This window comes from Trachypithecus francoisi, unplaced genomic scaffold (assembly GCF_009764315.1).
Source record: "Trachypithecus francoisi isolate TF-2019V2 unplaced genomic scaffold, Tfra_2.0 Lachesis_group12, whole genome shotgun sequence".
NCBI lineage: Eukaryota > Metazoa > Chordata > Mammalia > Primates > Cercopithecidae > Trachypithecus > Trachypithecus francoisi.
In genome coordinates this window covers 115517499-115532543 of record NW_022681457.1, presented here as the reverse complement: position 1 = coordinate 115532543, position 15045 = coordinate 115517499, and the positions used below count along the sequence as shown (strand labels likewise).

The 15045-nt window shown below is 52.3% G+C and overlaps 1 protein-coding gene across 6 annotated transcripts in view; it reads right to left on the bottom strand.

Annotated features, from left to right (window-relative positions):
- Positions 1-6042: 6042 nt before the first annotated feature.
- Positions 6043-15045, bottom strand: part of SLC2A5 (solute carrier family 2 member 5) — a 36730-nt gene continuing 27727 nt past the window's right edge. For 3 of the 6 annotated variants that reach the window (XM_033228480.1, XM_033228483.1, XM_033228484.1), the window contains 8 exons: positions 10947-11099; positions 9121-9246; positions 8857-9044; positions 8622-8732; positions 7900-8001; positions 7502-7577; positions 6971-7098; positions 6043-6866 (listed from right to left, as the gene is read on the bottom strand). In XM_033228480.1, coding sequence (XP_033084371.1) covers positions 6663-6866; positions 6971-7098; positions 7502-7577; positions 7900-8001; positions 8622-8732; positions 8857-9044; positions 9121-9246; positions 10947-11099 — 1088 coding nt within the window. In that variant the 3' untranslated portion in view covers positions 6043-6662. The remainder of the gene's footprint in view (positions 6867-6970; positions 7099-7501; positions 7578-7899; positions 8002-8621; positions 8733-8856; positions 9045-9120; positions 9247-10946; positions 11100-15045) is intronic. The other 3 variants (XM_033228478.1, XM_033228479.1, XM_033228482.1) reach the window with 2 other exon arrangements.

Here is a 15045-nt window from a genome sequence, read left to right as displayed (position 1 = left end):
GACTCATTCATTCAAAAAACCCTGAATGAACCCCTACTCTGTGCCAGTCACTATTCCAGGCACGGTGGACACAGTGGTGAGCAAACAGGTCTGAACCCTCTTCAGCTGAACTGTCTTCACCTCCATCTCTCATCTCCCAAGTGTCCTGACCTTGATCCCATCCTAGGGACTTAGCATTGTTATCTGATCTTTGAAGTGTCGATTTTCTGGCCAGAAACCTCTGTGGCCAGTGGTGCCTTTGCCTGAGTTCTTGTCATGCATCCAGGAAGAAGGAGGTGTGCAGACAAGTGGAGGGTGAACAAGATGAAGAAGAGCTTTATTGAGTGTTAGAACAGCTCAGAGGAGACCCACAGTAGGTAGCTCCTCTCTGTAGGCAGATTGTCCCATCAAGTGTTCAGCTCTCAGTAGAGAGGAGGCCCTGGAGGGGGTAGCTCCTCTCTGCAGCTGGTCATCCTGTCATCTCTCCATCCTCTGCCCTGTTCTGGCTGAGCCCAGGGCTTTTATGGACCTCAGAGGGTAGGAAGTACATGCTGATTGGTCCATGGGGGGCCATAGATGGGCCCAGAAAAGGCATCACAAGTCCCCAGTCCAGTCCACAGGACTGGCAGCCCAGCCCCCAGCCTTTAGGCCCTCCCTGGCCTGAAGGTGGGGTCTTACGGGGACCTATCCACTTCCACTCAGGAACCTGTCTGCCTCCCACAGCCGTCTGTGGTGCCCATGTTGCTTGCAGTAAGGGGCACCTGTAGGCCAGCACTGAGCTCCCCTCAGCCCCCCTTAAGCTTCCCCTCTTACACTCATCAGTGCCCAAATTCCAGAGGGGGCCAAGGCAGCAGGGGGTTGGCATGTCGGCACTTCCCAGGTTGTGTACACACCCAGCTGAGCTGTGACAGTGCCCAGGCTCAGCCCCAACCCCTCTCCGAGATTGGAGTGGGTGCCAGGAGTGGAGAGAAGCCAGGCAGTGGGAGCAGACACCTCCGAACCTCTGGGGACAGAGGGGAGGGGTGGGAAGGCCTTGCTGGGCCCCTGGAGGTGCAGAATGCAGAGACACCCAGGGCCTGCAACTGGCAGGGGGCCAGGTGGCGGCTGCAGCTGCTCGTGGGGAGCTCCCACCCCTGTGACCTCAGAAGGGGCGAGGCTTCTACTTGTCCCTAGCTCCTGCTGGCTCTGGAGCATACAGTCCTGGCAGTGCCTCCGAGGTCAAAGCGGGAGCTGACAGCAGGGAGAAGCCAGGCAGCAGACGCAGGAACTTCCAAGCCTGTGAGGGCGGGGGGTTCTTTCTGGGTCCCCAAGAGTGCGGGGATGCCCGAGTCTGTAGCCACGGTTTGGGCGGCTGCAGTGCTTTGGGAGGTGGGGTCAGGGGTGCCTCTTGCCTGCTCCATGGAGCAGAAGGTTAGGGTCTACAGCTGTAGTTTGGGTGGCTGCAGCAGCACCCGGGGAGCTCCTGCTTGCTCCATGGAATGTGCAGCCTGGGCTGCACCTCCCTGCTGCCGCTGGTGTGATGGCAGCAACAGGCCGTCTGGAGTGGCTGCTGCCATCACAATCCCCTGACATTGTCTCATTCTCCCAAAGCGTCATTTCTCAGCTTTCACTGATCTTTGCAGGCAGCTTGGTCCCCAGTGGTCTCCAAACTTTTAAAATCATGCCTCCCCATCAGTAAGAAAATGTTGCCTACAAACCTCCAATATATGTCTACTTATTTATTTTTGTTTTGATTTTTTTTTTTTTTTTTTGAGACAAAGTCTCGCTCTGTCGCCCAGGCTGGAGTGCAGCGGCGCCATCTCAGCTCACTGCAAGCTCCACCTCCCGGGTTCACGCCATTCTCCTGCCTCAGCCACCCTAGTAGCTGGGACTACAGGCGCCCGCCACCACACCCAGCTAACAGGGCTTTGCCTTGTTAGCCAGGATGGTCTCAATCTCCTGACCTCGTGATCCACCTGTCTCGGCCTCCCAAAGTGCTGGGATTACAAGCGTGAGCCACCGCGCCCAGCCTATGTCTACTTCTTTTTTATGTTATATATGTGTATGTGTTCTGTGAGTGACATAACACCCACTCAAGCAGGAATAGCAAAGGGAAGAAGGGAGAGTGAACAATAACTAGAGCTCCCATTCTTTCTTTTCTGCCTCAGTTGCAGTCTTCACCCTAGCAGTCTACCTTCTGCCCCCACACTACCCCGGCCAGCACTCCCTGAGGTCACTGAGTCATTGAATCCAAGGAGGACTCTTTTTCTGGTCTCAGCAAATGGCAGAGCTGGGCAGCTCAGTCCTCTCTGCTGGCTTTCCTGTGCCCCTTGTTGGATGGTGCTCCATCTCCCACCTTAAAAAACAGTTAGTTATTTATTTATTAGAGACAAGGTCTTGCTCTGTTGCCCAGGCTGAAGTACACTGGTATGATCATGACTTCTAGGCACAAGCGATCCTCCTGCCTCAGACACCCATGTTGCTGGGACTACAGGTATGCACCACCACATCCAGTTAATTATTTTTATTTTTACTTTTTGTGGAGATGGTGGGGGGCGAGAGTGTCTCACTATGTTGCCCAGGCTGGTCTCCAACTCGTGGCCTCAAGCAATCCTCCCACCTCAACCTCCCTAAGTACCGAGATTCGGGCATAAGCCAGCACACCCAGTCCACCTCCCACCTTTCATCCTCTCGGTTGGCGAACCTGGGCCAATCTTATACAAACATGAGGCTTTAACCTATTCTCAGATCTTTTGTAAGGATCTGATTTCCTTGCTGTCTCCTGGGCTCCTTCAGACTCTTTTCCAGAGCGGCTGGAATGATTTCTTAAATTGCAAATCAGATCAGGATACTCTCTGGCTCAAGTGAGACAGTGGCCTCCCAACACATTCAGAATAGAATCTCTGATGCTCCTGGGGGCCTACTGAGTGTCTGCACAGTGCCCCCTTCCTCCTCCCCAACCCCCTTTCTGCCCCAGCATCACTTGCTTCCCGTCATTCCCTGAACCATGGCCAACCCTCTCTCACAAGACGTTTGCATCTGCTGCCCCCCAGCCAGCCCCACTCCTCTTTCTGTTCAGCTGCTCCTCCACCTGTCACCCCTTGGGCTAATCTACTTTTCTTCACTGCGCCTCTCACTCAGGACCCTGGTCCCAGAGCCTGGAGCTGTGCCTGGCACACAGTAGGTGCTAACAGATATATGGTTTCCCCAAACCCTGCTCCCCTGAGCTCCAGAGCCACATGCCACCTTCCTTCTAGATATCTTCTGTGTGTCCCATGATCTCCTCCATCTCAACATGTCGAAAAAGTATATATGACCTTCTCCTAAAACCTGCCACCCAGCTCTTCCAGCCATTCCCCATTGGCCCATATTAGAAACCTGGCAGGGACGCCCGACTGCTCACTGCTGAGGGCTGAGTGGACCCCAAATCCTACTGACTCTCTGAATGCTCCCTCACATTCGGCCCTGACTACTGCTGGCTTTGCTGGGCCCTCATTATTTACCAGCTGGTCTCCCTATCTGAGCCCCACCCCTTCACATTAATGCCAGGTGCTCCTGGAAGCTCGGTCATCATGTAACCCCAGGTTGTCTCGACAATGAAGTTCAACTTGGCTCCTGGGACCCACAGGATCCACTATAGCTGCTCCCCCCCTGCACCCCTTGCCACCTCTCTGGCTTCACTTTCAGACCAAATAACGTGTAGCATCCCTCAACGCCTCCACACCTCTCTGTGCTGTCTGCTGCCTGGAATGCCCGTCCCTCACCTTCCTATCATATCTTCTCCAACTGGAGAAATCGTACTTGTCTTTCCAAATTCCTCACCTCCCTTCCATATTCCCACATCTCTCCTCCTGCTGTATTTTACTAACCCATGTGTAGATGCTTATCTGTAAATATTTGTATATGTAGCCTGAATCTATATTAAAGTGCATGTGAGTTCATACCAAGGTCTCCAAGTCTATTTGGAGTAGAGAATGATCTACTACCACATGGATCATTTGTGCTCTCTCCCTGCTTATCTGTAACCTCCCACTGCAACTGTGAAATGGCCCCACCATCTGCCATCCATTTACTGGATTGCTCAATCCTAGTATACATGCATAGTGGTCTCTCACTATATCTTATTTGTGAGTTTATTTGTCCTCAAGATTAATGCTTATTCCCAAGCACTTAAAAGTACCTAAGAAAACTAAATACATGCCACTGATCCAAACACCATAGACATATAAGGTCATTTAATTCTCACAATGGACATGTGAGACATTTATTATAAGTGCCATTTAACAGAAGAGAAAACTGAGATACAGAAAAGATAAGTAACTTTCCCAAGTTGCACAATTAATGTGGCAGAACCAAGGTTTGAACCCAGGGAGCAGACATCCAGAACCATGAACTTCATAGCCTCCCCTGTGTTAGAGGTGCTGCAGTTTCTTGACTTCTGATATTCTAACCTGGCCTCTCCTCAGCTCTGAGAGCCTTCATCTTTGATTGTTTCTGTGCCCCTTCCAGCCTGCAGATCCTTGCCGCAGAAGGCCAAGGATGGTTCAACCACAGTGTTCTATTTACTTCCTCTGGGCCTGCTTGTGAGTGGTTTAGCTTGTTGCTGGTGGAATCTCCATTCCATACCCACAAAAGGTGCTCCCAAGTCCCACTGATGTCTCTCCTGGCCACCACCCTGTGCCACCCAACTACAAGGAGAAGACATCACTTCTTGCCACAGCCATTCAGCACTTTCCTTTCAAGGTTTTATCCATATTTTTGCGCATACACACACTCACACTCACACACTTTATTCATATCTCTAAGAAACGCCTTCAGCTCTCTATATTTTTGGGGGGAGACCTGTGTTAGTCCATTTTCATGCTGCTGATATAAAAGATATATCAGAGACTGGGTAAATGGTAAAGAAAAAGAGATTTAATGGACTCACCATTCCACATGGCTGGGGAGGCCTCACAATCATGCCAGAAAGCAAAAGTCATGTCTTAGATGGTGGCAGGCAAGAGAGAATGAGAACCAAGCAAAAGGTGTTTCCCTTTATAGAACCATCAGATCTCATGAGGCTGATTCACTACCATGAGAACAGTATGGGGGAAACTGCCCCCATGATTCAATTATCTCCCACAGGGTCCCTCCCAGAACACATGGGAATTATGGGAGCTACAGTTCAAGATGAGATTTGGGTGGGGACACAGCCAAACCATATCAAGACCCCGCTCCTTCTCCCTTCCTCCCCCACCACAGTCTCAAGATTTTAAGACTCAAGATTTCACTACATACCTGAGGACATTTGGAAGCTTCCTCAATCTTACATTTATTTATTTATTTGAGACAAGTTCTCATTCTGTCATGCAGGCTGGAGTGCAGTGATGTGATCATGACGCAGGGCAGCCTTGACCTCCCAGGCTCAAGTGATCCTCCCATTTCAGCCTCCCAAATAGCTGGGACCACAAAGGCGTGTCACCATGCCCAGTTAACTAAAAAAAAATTTTGAGATGGGATCTCACTGTGTTGCCCAGGCTGGAGTATAGGGTGCAATTTCAGCTCACTGCAACCTCTACCTCCCAGGCTTAAGCAATCCTCCCACCTCAGCTTCCAGAGGCCTTCTTCTAGATGCTGGGGATTCAGGCATAAACAAAATCAACCAAGCTACTGACCTCAAGGAACTGACACTCGTGCAGTCAAACTGCCTGAAGTGGCTGGGCGTAGTGGCTCACGGCTGTAATCCCAGCACTTTGGGAGGCTGAGGTGGGTGGATCATGATGTCAGGAGATAGAGACCATCCTGGCCAACATGGTGAAATCCAGTCTCTACTAAAAATACAAAAAATTAGCCAGGCGTGGTGGCAGGCGCCTGTAGTCCCAGCTACTCAGAAGGCTGAGGCAGGAGAATGGTGTGAACCCAGGAGGTGGAGCTTGCAGTGAGCCAGGATCGCACCACTGCACTCCAGCCTGGGTGACAGAGCGAGACTCTGTCTCAAAAAAAAAAAAAAAAAAAAAAAGCAAAAACAAAAACAAAAAACCTGCCTGAAGGAGCAGGGAACTTCCTCCTGCCTTCCACTTGCTCACAGAACAACTGCACATCTTGTTGAAAAGTGATCAGATTCATTTTATTGACTACACAGAAGCAATTCCATTTTCCACTAACAATATAATTTAGGATGAAGAATTTTGACTCAGTGTCTCCACAGGAACCTCTTCCTCGGCTTTCCGGATGTCATTGTTTCTGACATTACACCTTCCTAGACAGGTATTTCTGGAAAAGGATCTGGTAAGAGGATGAATTTGGCTCTAAACAAATGCCCATGGCCCCGGAAGACCTGTCGGGGCCACCAAGTTAGTTTCTCTGGCAAAATTTGATTCCTTCCATCTCGCCACTATAGTAACTGCTTTTGTTATGTTACCAGGAGCCACATAAAGGCTGACCCAGCAAGGTGGAGCCATGCTACCAGGAGCCACACAAAGGTTGACACAGCAAAGTGGAGAACCAGCTGTTTGCTTGACTCGGGGCTGGTGACAGGCCAACCTGGAGAGAGACAGCCCAGCTTTGCACAGTTCCCACTGGGGTGGGAGGCTGGAGATGAGGACGGTATTCCACATCAGTGTCATTTTATTTCTGGATATTCACAGACAGCTAGAAGTCAGAAAAATAAGCCAAAGGGGGAAGCCCCTGGCAGACCCGCTCCACTGGCTTCCTCTCCGGAGTCACTGTTCCGAAGAGACAGGTGGAAGTTCTTTCAGTTCCTCCTTTTCCGGGTGCACTTCAGACACCTTATTCATCTTGGTGAAAATCTGGTTGATCTCTATGAACGTCTTGGCCTTGGTCTCAGGGACAATCAAGAAGATGTAGATGGTGGTGAGGAGGCAGATCACAGCAAAGACAATGAAGCTGTACGGGCCAAGGCCCTCCTGCAGGAAGAGGGGCGGGTGACATGTGTGGGACGCGGTTTGCCCACAGGCTCGCATTTTATTGCATGGGGATCTGCTGAGCGTGGGCCCCGGGCCCCATTCACCTGAATGAATGGGAAGATCAAGCCCACGGCGAAGTTGGAGAGCCAGTGCACGCTGCCCCCCACCATGAAGGCGGATGGCCGAGAGGACTGCAGGAAGATCTCAGTGATGAGCAGCGCGGGTATGGGACCTGTAGGGGAAGGAGAGCAGCCTCCCTGAAGGCAGAGTGGGCCCAAGTATCCCAGGCCTGGCCATGCAGGCCCATCAGGTAGCTGGCCCTGGGGCGGCAGCATCTCTAGGACTCTTGGCCATGTGGGGCAGCACGTAGGCAAATGGCAGTGTACACGGACAGCAGGCCAGCAACCACCCGTGAGGCCCACTCTGCTGTCTGCACAGTCTGTGTGTTCCTACCCACACCACCAGTTTACCATTTCACTTTCATTATGTGCCACCCACCCCCTTGCAGCGGACAGGAGAAGAGATGCCATTTCCGGGCTGCATTGGCCAGACCTGGTGTCTCTAAGGCGCTCCAGTCAGGAGCTTCTGGGACCGGAGGGGGTTGTGACACCCTGGGGCCAGCTTTGGGTACGTACTGGGCCCAAGGGCGTGTCCTATGACGTAGGAGATAACACAGACGATGCTGATGTATGGCATCCATGACACCGTGTCCTGTGGAGAGAAAGCAGTTTGTTCACCTGGAGCAAACAAGCTAGGATGGGACCCCAGGGTGCGGCCAACCTGCCCTGGTGGGTGGAGGATGGCACCTGGCTCCTCCCCCAGCAGTGCCACCTCAATGAGCCCCTGGGAAATCAGCTGAACGTGGGCTATGAGCTGGCAGGACACATGGTCCCCAGATGTCTGGCTGGTTGTATTTGCTAAAACAGCTCATTGTGACCCCTTTTCCTTTTAAGGCAGGTGGAGGCGCAGGGTGGGAGGGGCACTGGTCTTCCTGGTGCAACTCCGGGCTCCTGGGACCCTGGCCCGTCCTCACCTGCAGTGCCAGAGCCGCCGTGAGCACGCAGCAGGCTGTGAGGCAGATGCAGAAGCCCAGTAGCAGCAGCAGCCTCCGACCCAGGAGCTCCACCACGAATACCTACAGGAGGGTGGCAGGGCTTGCGGGGAGGCCCAGCTTCGCTCCCGTCAGCCCCCTCCAATGGGGCAGCTATGAGGAGAGCTGGGCGGACCGGGTGCCCACCCGTGTGCTCGCACACTCACATTCACATGTGCAAGACATGCCCTCGGGCGGCCAGCGGGAAGTCGGCTGTGGCTGTGATGCGGGACCCTAGCTGCCCAACCTTGAGACTCAGCTCTAGGACCTCCTAATCCCACAACCCTGAGCTTCAGGATTCCTGCCCTCTGGAGGCCAGATGTCTGCATGCAAGGGAGACGCTGCCCCCACGGAGCCTGCTCCCATCTCCAGGTGGCCGAGCCTCACTCCGGGTACCCCGGGCTCGGAGCCACCTAGCAGTGGGCGCTGCCCGGTCCAGGCGCCCCCACATCCCTGTCAAGTTGTGGCCCTGGGCCCGGTACGGCTCGGCAGCCCCAAGTGTGAGGGGCCGGTGCGGGGCCACCTCCCACGCGGAGCTTCTGTAGTAGGGGCTGGGCCTCCACGTTTTGGGGCCACCGGCTGCCTTCTTGGCAGCACCGAGGCTGGGGCGTGGGGGCCCCCAGGAGCCTTGGGTGAAGGCTGCAGGCTACTCCCAGGACACTCACGGCGCAGATGGTCATGACCACGTTCACGGCCCCGGTGCCGGCCGTCACGTACTGCACGTGGTCCTCCTGCACGCCGGCGCTCAGGTAGATCTGGTCCGCGTAGTAGTAGATCTGCAAGGCAAGCGCGGGGCTGGGCGGCTGCCCGGAGGAGGCGGCCTCGGCCCCGGGACCCACGCCCGGTGCCCCAGGACCTGGGCCTCGCGCCCCCCGAGTCCTCCCGCAGCCCGGCCCATACAGCGTTGACGCCCGACAGCTGCTGGCCGGCCATGAGGACGATGATGGACAGCAGCTGCCAGCGCAGTGAGCGCATCCGGAACAGCTTCAGCACCGAGATGAAGCCCGCGGCCTTCTCCGCCTCATCCTCCTTCCGGATCTCCGCCACCTCCCAGTCCACGGAGTCCCAGCCGCGCAGCGTCTGTAGGGCTGGGGAGAAGCGGCATCGTCGAACCAGGGCTGGGGGGCACAGCCTGGAGGCCGCCCTCGTCCGAGCCCTCGTTACCTTTCTTGGCGGCCGCTTCGTCTTTCTTCTGAATCAGCAGGTACCTGGGGCTCTCGGGGAAGAGGGGCAGCAGAAGGAGCTGCAACGCCGCGGGGACCCCGGTCAGCCCCAGCAGGATTGGCCAGCCTGGGAGGAAGGCAGCGAGCTGGCACCAGCGGCCTCCCCACCACCCCGAAGGCGCCCTCTGCAGAGCCGGCCCCAGCGCGGTCATCCTGAGTGGGGCGCAGCCTCCAGGAGGGCACAGCCTTCCCAGCCCTAAGAACAGCAATTCCCGACGGTGGACACTGGGAAAACACCTGCGGCAGGGCTCTCAGCAGGGACGCACCCCTGAGCGCATCAGATGGACCACACCGAGGAGGCCGGCAATACCAAGTGTTGGCGAGAACGTCCCCGTGTCCTTCAGACGACAGTCTCGCAGGGGCTGGAGGAGCTGGGCACACCTGGCCTGACCCAGCTGCCTGCTCCCAGCTCTATGTCCAGAGAAGCCAGGCCACCAGGATGCCTGAACTGGAATGGTCAAGGCAGCTTTGATTATAGAAAGGACACTGGAAACAGTGGGAATGTCCCTAACACATGGGCTGGCCGCACTCAGGAGTGGAATTTGGTACTGCAGTGATCGCCGAGCGAGTCCGCGTGGATGCATCTCACAGACCATGTGTTGAGGGTTGTAAGGGCCACACACTGTGAGGCCCTTACAGAAATTTCGGAAATGGTAATATCTGCCACTGCCAAAGGTGAAACTAGAGGCAAAGCAAAACAACGAAGCCCAGAGCTTCACAAATGCCTAGAGGGCCGTGTGTGGTTCTGAGTCCGGCTCTGGAGCTCCCTGAGACAGGAACCCGGCTTATTCACTTCTGGTCCCAGCTCCTGATGAGAATGTGGCACCTTGGCATAAGTGTCCCCAACACATGCAGGAGTGAAGGAGAGGCCGGAGCATGTGGTACTTAAACAGGGACCTAGGTCTGTGCCGCTGGGTCTGCATCCTCATGAGACCTTGGACCCGTTTTCCAATCCCTCTGTGCCTGTGATGCACCTGTACAGTGGCTGTGATACTGGCACACGCTTCATAGGGCTGTTCTGAGGAATACATGAGTTACTAAAAGAGACTTGGCACTTGGCCCACGAGAAGCACTTTCTATAGAGAGTGTCTAAGCAGCACAGAGCTTGATGATCCACTTGACTGACTTGCAGGCAGTGTGTGGAACCCTGGCAGGAACTGGCTTATGTTTTGACTGATGGGATGACTGATGATAGTTTAAAGGGAAAGTCATGCAAAAACAACCCTGGTTACAGGTGTCTGTGCACCTGCCACAGGCCAGGCCCCAGGCTGTCTTGGGGAGGGTGGAGGTAGGGTCTGGGATGTCCTCACCACCTCCCCCATGGGGCCAGGCCACCCTGACTCCTGCTACTTCTCTTTCTGGTCTGCAACATGGGATAATCACCAAGCCTTAGGCAGCAGCGTTGCTGGGAGGGTCCTATGAACTGATGCTGGGCCCGCCCCAGGCACACTGGTGGCTGTCATTGCTACGCCACGGGCCTCCATAGGGACAGCCGCTGAGCAGGCAGAGAAGTCAATCACTCCAAGCCACCTCATCCATCTCCTAAGAGGGACTAGATAGTAAACACTGGCCAGTCCATCATCGCCCCTTTGTCCAGGGCCTGCTGTGTGGGCTCAGGACAGCATGGGCCCCCCAAGGACATCCAGCCTGTTAGAAGAGACCAGACTGCAGAAAGTCCTGTCCTGTGGTGGTAGCTTTGGAACACAAGGAGGGGGCCAAGGGTGGTGGTGAAGGGGTGGGGGTGGTCCCGAGATGTCCTGAACTCACCATCTGCGTTTGCAAGGAGATTCCGAAGACCAAAGATCTGGGCCACAAGAATGCCAACAGTGATGAAGAGCTGGGGCACCACCCCCAGAGCCCCCCGCAGGTTTTTAGGGGCCAGCTCCCCTAAGTACATAGGGACCACGTTGGAAGATAAACCTGGGAAGAGGTGAAATAGAAACACCATCAGGAAAAATTAGTCTGGCAGGGACAAGCTGTCTTCAAGTATATTATTCTTAGCAATAACATTATTTGGGAACTCTCTCAAAACTGCAAAGGAGAAAGCAAACACCTCTTTTAATTCTCAGCCCTCTATACTTTAAGGAAAGAGAAACAGATCAAAGGAGCTATGCACAGGGGCCCTTGCTTTGGCCCGTATCATCTGGGGACACTGGCCAACTGGATTTATGGCCTTCCCTGCTCCCTGGCCTGAGTCTAGACCAGCTCACGTTTCTGCTTTTTGAGGAGGATCTGTTTAGTAAAAAGCAAGGCAGCTGGGTGTGATGGCTCATGCCTGTAATTTCAGCACTTGGGGAGGCTAACTGGGGAGGATAGATTACTTGGGGCCAGGAGTTTGAGACCAGCCTGGGCAACACAGTAGAACCCTGTTTCCACTAAAAAAAATATATATATGTGTGTGTGTGTGTGTGCGCGTAATATATATATAGCCTGTGTGTATTTACATATGGCATGTGTGTGTATGTGCGTATGGCCTCTGTGTGTGTGTATAGATATACATATATATGTGGCCTGTGTGTGTGTGTTTATGGATATGGCCTGGTGTGTATGTGTGTGTGTATATGGCCTCTGTGTGTGTGTGTGTGTGTGTGTATATATATATGGCCTGGGTGTGTGTGTGTGTATGTGTGTATGGCCAAGGACTCCTGGCCCCCAGCTTTACCTAATAGGAACAGTAAATAAACCAATGCAGAGATACTTTCATACACCTTTAAGAACAAGTTATATGTCTTACTAAGCATTAAAAATGTCAATAACTATTATAGAATATCTGCATTTCTGGGATTTCTGTAATGCCTGGACTACTTCCGAATCCCCAGTATTTAAACTTATAAATTTTCCCATCATACTGGAATCTGGTGGAGGGAAAACTTACTCTATTTAATAGAATGAGGTGTTGCCTGATGTTAATTTAAAAACATAGGCAGAATTTAATTTTACAGCTTCCAAAGTATTTTCACATATATTGTCCTATTTAATTATCCTGAAAGCACATCCAGAGGCTGGGGATGGAGCGGAAGTTTCACTAGTCCAAGTATCAGGTACCAAATCCTGAGTCAAACAGAGGCTCAGGGACGTGGGTCTCTGAAGGGAGACTCTCAGGAACAGAGTTTGGAGTGAGCAGAGGTTGGAGCTGCTGTTGATGGCAGGGTATTTGATAGCACTGAGACAGGAGGGTACCTGAGGCCATGTTTTCCTGCTTGGCAGTTCTACCCACAGACGTCTCTGCTTAGTATTTCAAAAGAGACATTACAGTTCATTAATACCAATTCTTCCTCATTTTCAGAGCAAAGAGGGGCAGTTGTTAAAGCAGCTCTTAGCATGTCTAGGTGGGAAGAGGGAGCAACACCTCAAAGGCCCAGGGCAAAGGGCTGCAGAGGAAGGGAAGGCCTCCTGGGAGCTGAAGTGGGAGGCTGTGTCCTCACCACTTAACAAGAGCCACTTAGCGGCAAGAGCATCTTGGTGAAGGACATAAATAAAGGGTGAAACCTCAGGAGGTCTGTGAAGAGATGGGGTTACCTCTATGTTGGTGGAAAGCAATCTCTATTTTTGTCTTTAAAATGACTCCACTAGGACCTCCCAGCCAGCCAGTTCTGATACTAGAGTCAGAGCAAAGTGGCTTTTTTTTTTTTTTTTTTTTGAGAAGGAGCTTCGCTCTTGTCTGTAGTCCTAGCTACTCAGGAGGCTGAGGCACAAGAATTGCTTGAACTTAGCAGGTGGAGCTTGCGGTGAGCCGAGATCGCGCCACTGCACTCTCCAGCCTGGGCAATTAAGCAAGAGTCCATCTCAAACAAACAAACAAACAAAAAGTTTAAATTCCTCTGAGCCAATGAATACCTTCAGTCTTCCTGCCAAGAAGTTAATTAATAACAGATCAGTGAGCTGTGAGCATGTTCCAGTCAAAGTCGTACTCATCTTGGCACCCCCCTTGTCAAGGTAGTTGTTACTTCCTTTTAGAGTGAGCGATGTGGTTCTTGTTCCTATGAGTGGTTTTATTTTTGTGTTGGTTTGTTTGTTTTGTTTTTGAGACAGAGTCTTACTCTGTCACCCAGGCTAGAGTACAGTGGCGCGATCTCAGCTCACTGCAACCTCCCCATCCCGGGTTCAAGCTATTCTCGTGCCTCAGCCTCTGTAGTAGCAGGAATTACAGACCTACTCCACCATGCCCTGCTAATTTTTGTATTTTTAGTAGAGACCAAGTTTCACCATGTTGGCCAGGCTGGTCTCACACTCCTGACCTCAAGTGACCCACCTGCCTCAGCCTCCTGAAGTGCTGGTATTACAGGCATGAGCCACTGCACCTGGCCCTATGGGTGGTTTTAAAAAGAGTGTCTAAGCAGCACATAGCTTGATGATCCACTTTGCTGACTTGCTGGAGGTATGTGAACAACTGATGAGAAATGGATTATGCACCCAATGGCCACTGTTCTCAAACTGTGATCTGAGGACCTGGGGATCCCAAGACCTTTTAAGAGTATCTGTGAGATCAAAATTATTTTCAAATAATTCTGAGATGATATTTGCTCTTTATTCTCTTTCTCTCATGAGCATATGGGAGTTTTCCAGAGACTTCCTGCCAGGCCACATCACAACTAACCTGACCCACAGGATGTCTGAGAATTCAGCTGTCTTCTATTAAAGCAGACATCAAAGAGATTTGCAAAAATGTCAAACAAGGCCACTCTTCATGTAATAGGCTTATTTTAAGAAAATGAATTAATATGTTTCTCGGTTGCCATTTCTAATAGAGTAAACATTGATCAATGTAACCCACAGGAGCAAAAGCTCTTTGGAGCCCTCAATAATTTTAAGCGTGCAAAGGGGTCTGAGACCAAAAACTTGGATAACTACTGACTTCTGAGTAAAGGCTGGGATTTTTCACTGATTTGTCATCTATTGGAGCCTAATATTTCTCTGCTGGAAACAATTCTGTATTGTTAATGGTCAATAGAAAAGTGATGGGACCTGCTCACTGCTGGCAACTTTTAGGAATCATCTATTTTTCAAAATGTTGAGCCCACTGCAGAAAAACCCCACAGGTCAGGGCAAGATGGCAGAGACCAGTTGGGCATGGTGGCTCACGCCTGTCATCCCAGCACTTTGGGAGGCCAAGATGGGTGGATCACCTGAGGACAGGAGTTTGATACCAACTTGGCCAACATAGTGAAACCCCATCTCTACCAAAAATACAAAAATTAGCTGGGTGTGGTGGCAGGTGCCTGTAATCCCAGCTACTCGGGAGGCTGAGGTAGGAGAATCGCTTGAACTCGAAAGGCGGAGATTGCAGTGAGCCGAGATCACACCACTGCACTCCAGCCTGGGCGACAAGAGGGAAACTCCATCTCAAAAAAAAAAAAAAAAAAGATGGCAGAGACCCAGCCAGGTGCTCTCAGGGAAAGCCGGGCACTAAGGGAAGTTTGCCGTGGGGCTCACCATCCTCCCTTTGGCATGACTTAGTCTCTGTTTGGGAAATGTCTTCTCATCTTTTTTCCATGTCTCTGTTACTGCCAATTAATCCCAGCTGAGGGGTTTGTGGACAGCCAGCCAAATTATCCATTTGTCTCTATCCCTGCATTTGGAAGGAACAAATGAGAGTTCCTTGGCAATGTCGGGACAGTGACTGGAGGGAGGCAGTGAGGCACCTAGAAGGGGCTCCCTCAAGGGACCCACCCTCCACCTGTAGGACCCTGAGAGTTTCCACCCTAGATGCCTCTCCCCGCCTGACTCTGAGAAATACTGCCTACTAACAATGCCAACTCAGGGAACGCCACTGGCATGGCTGTACCCTCATCTCTCTTCAGTGTGAAGCAGCTATGGGAGAGTTTTCTAAAATCACCACCGTGTAGCCTGGCAGCCTAGGCTTGGA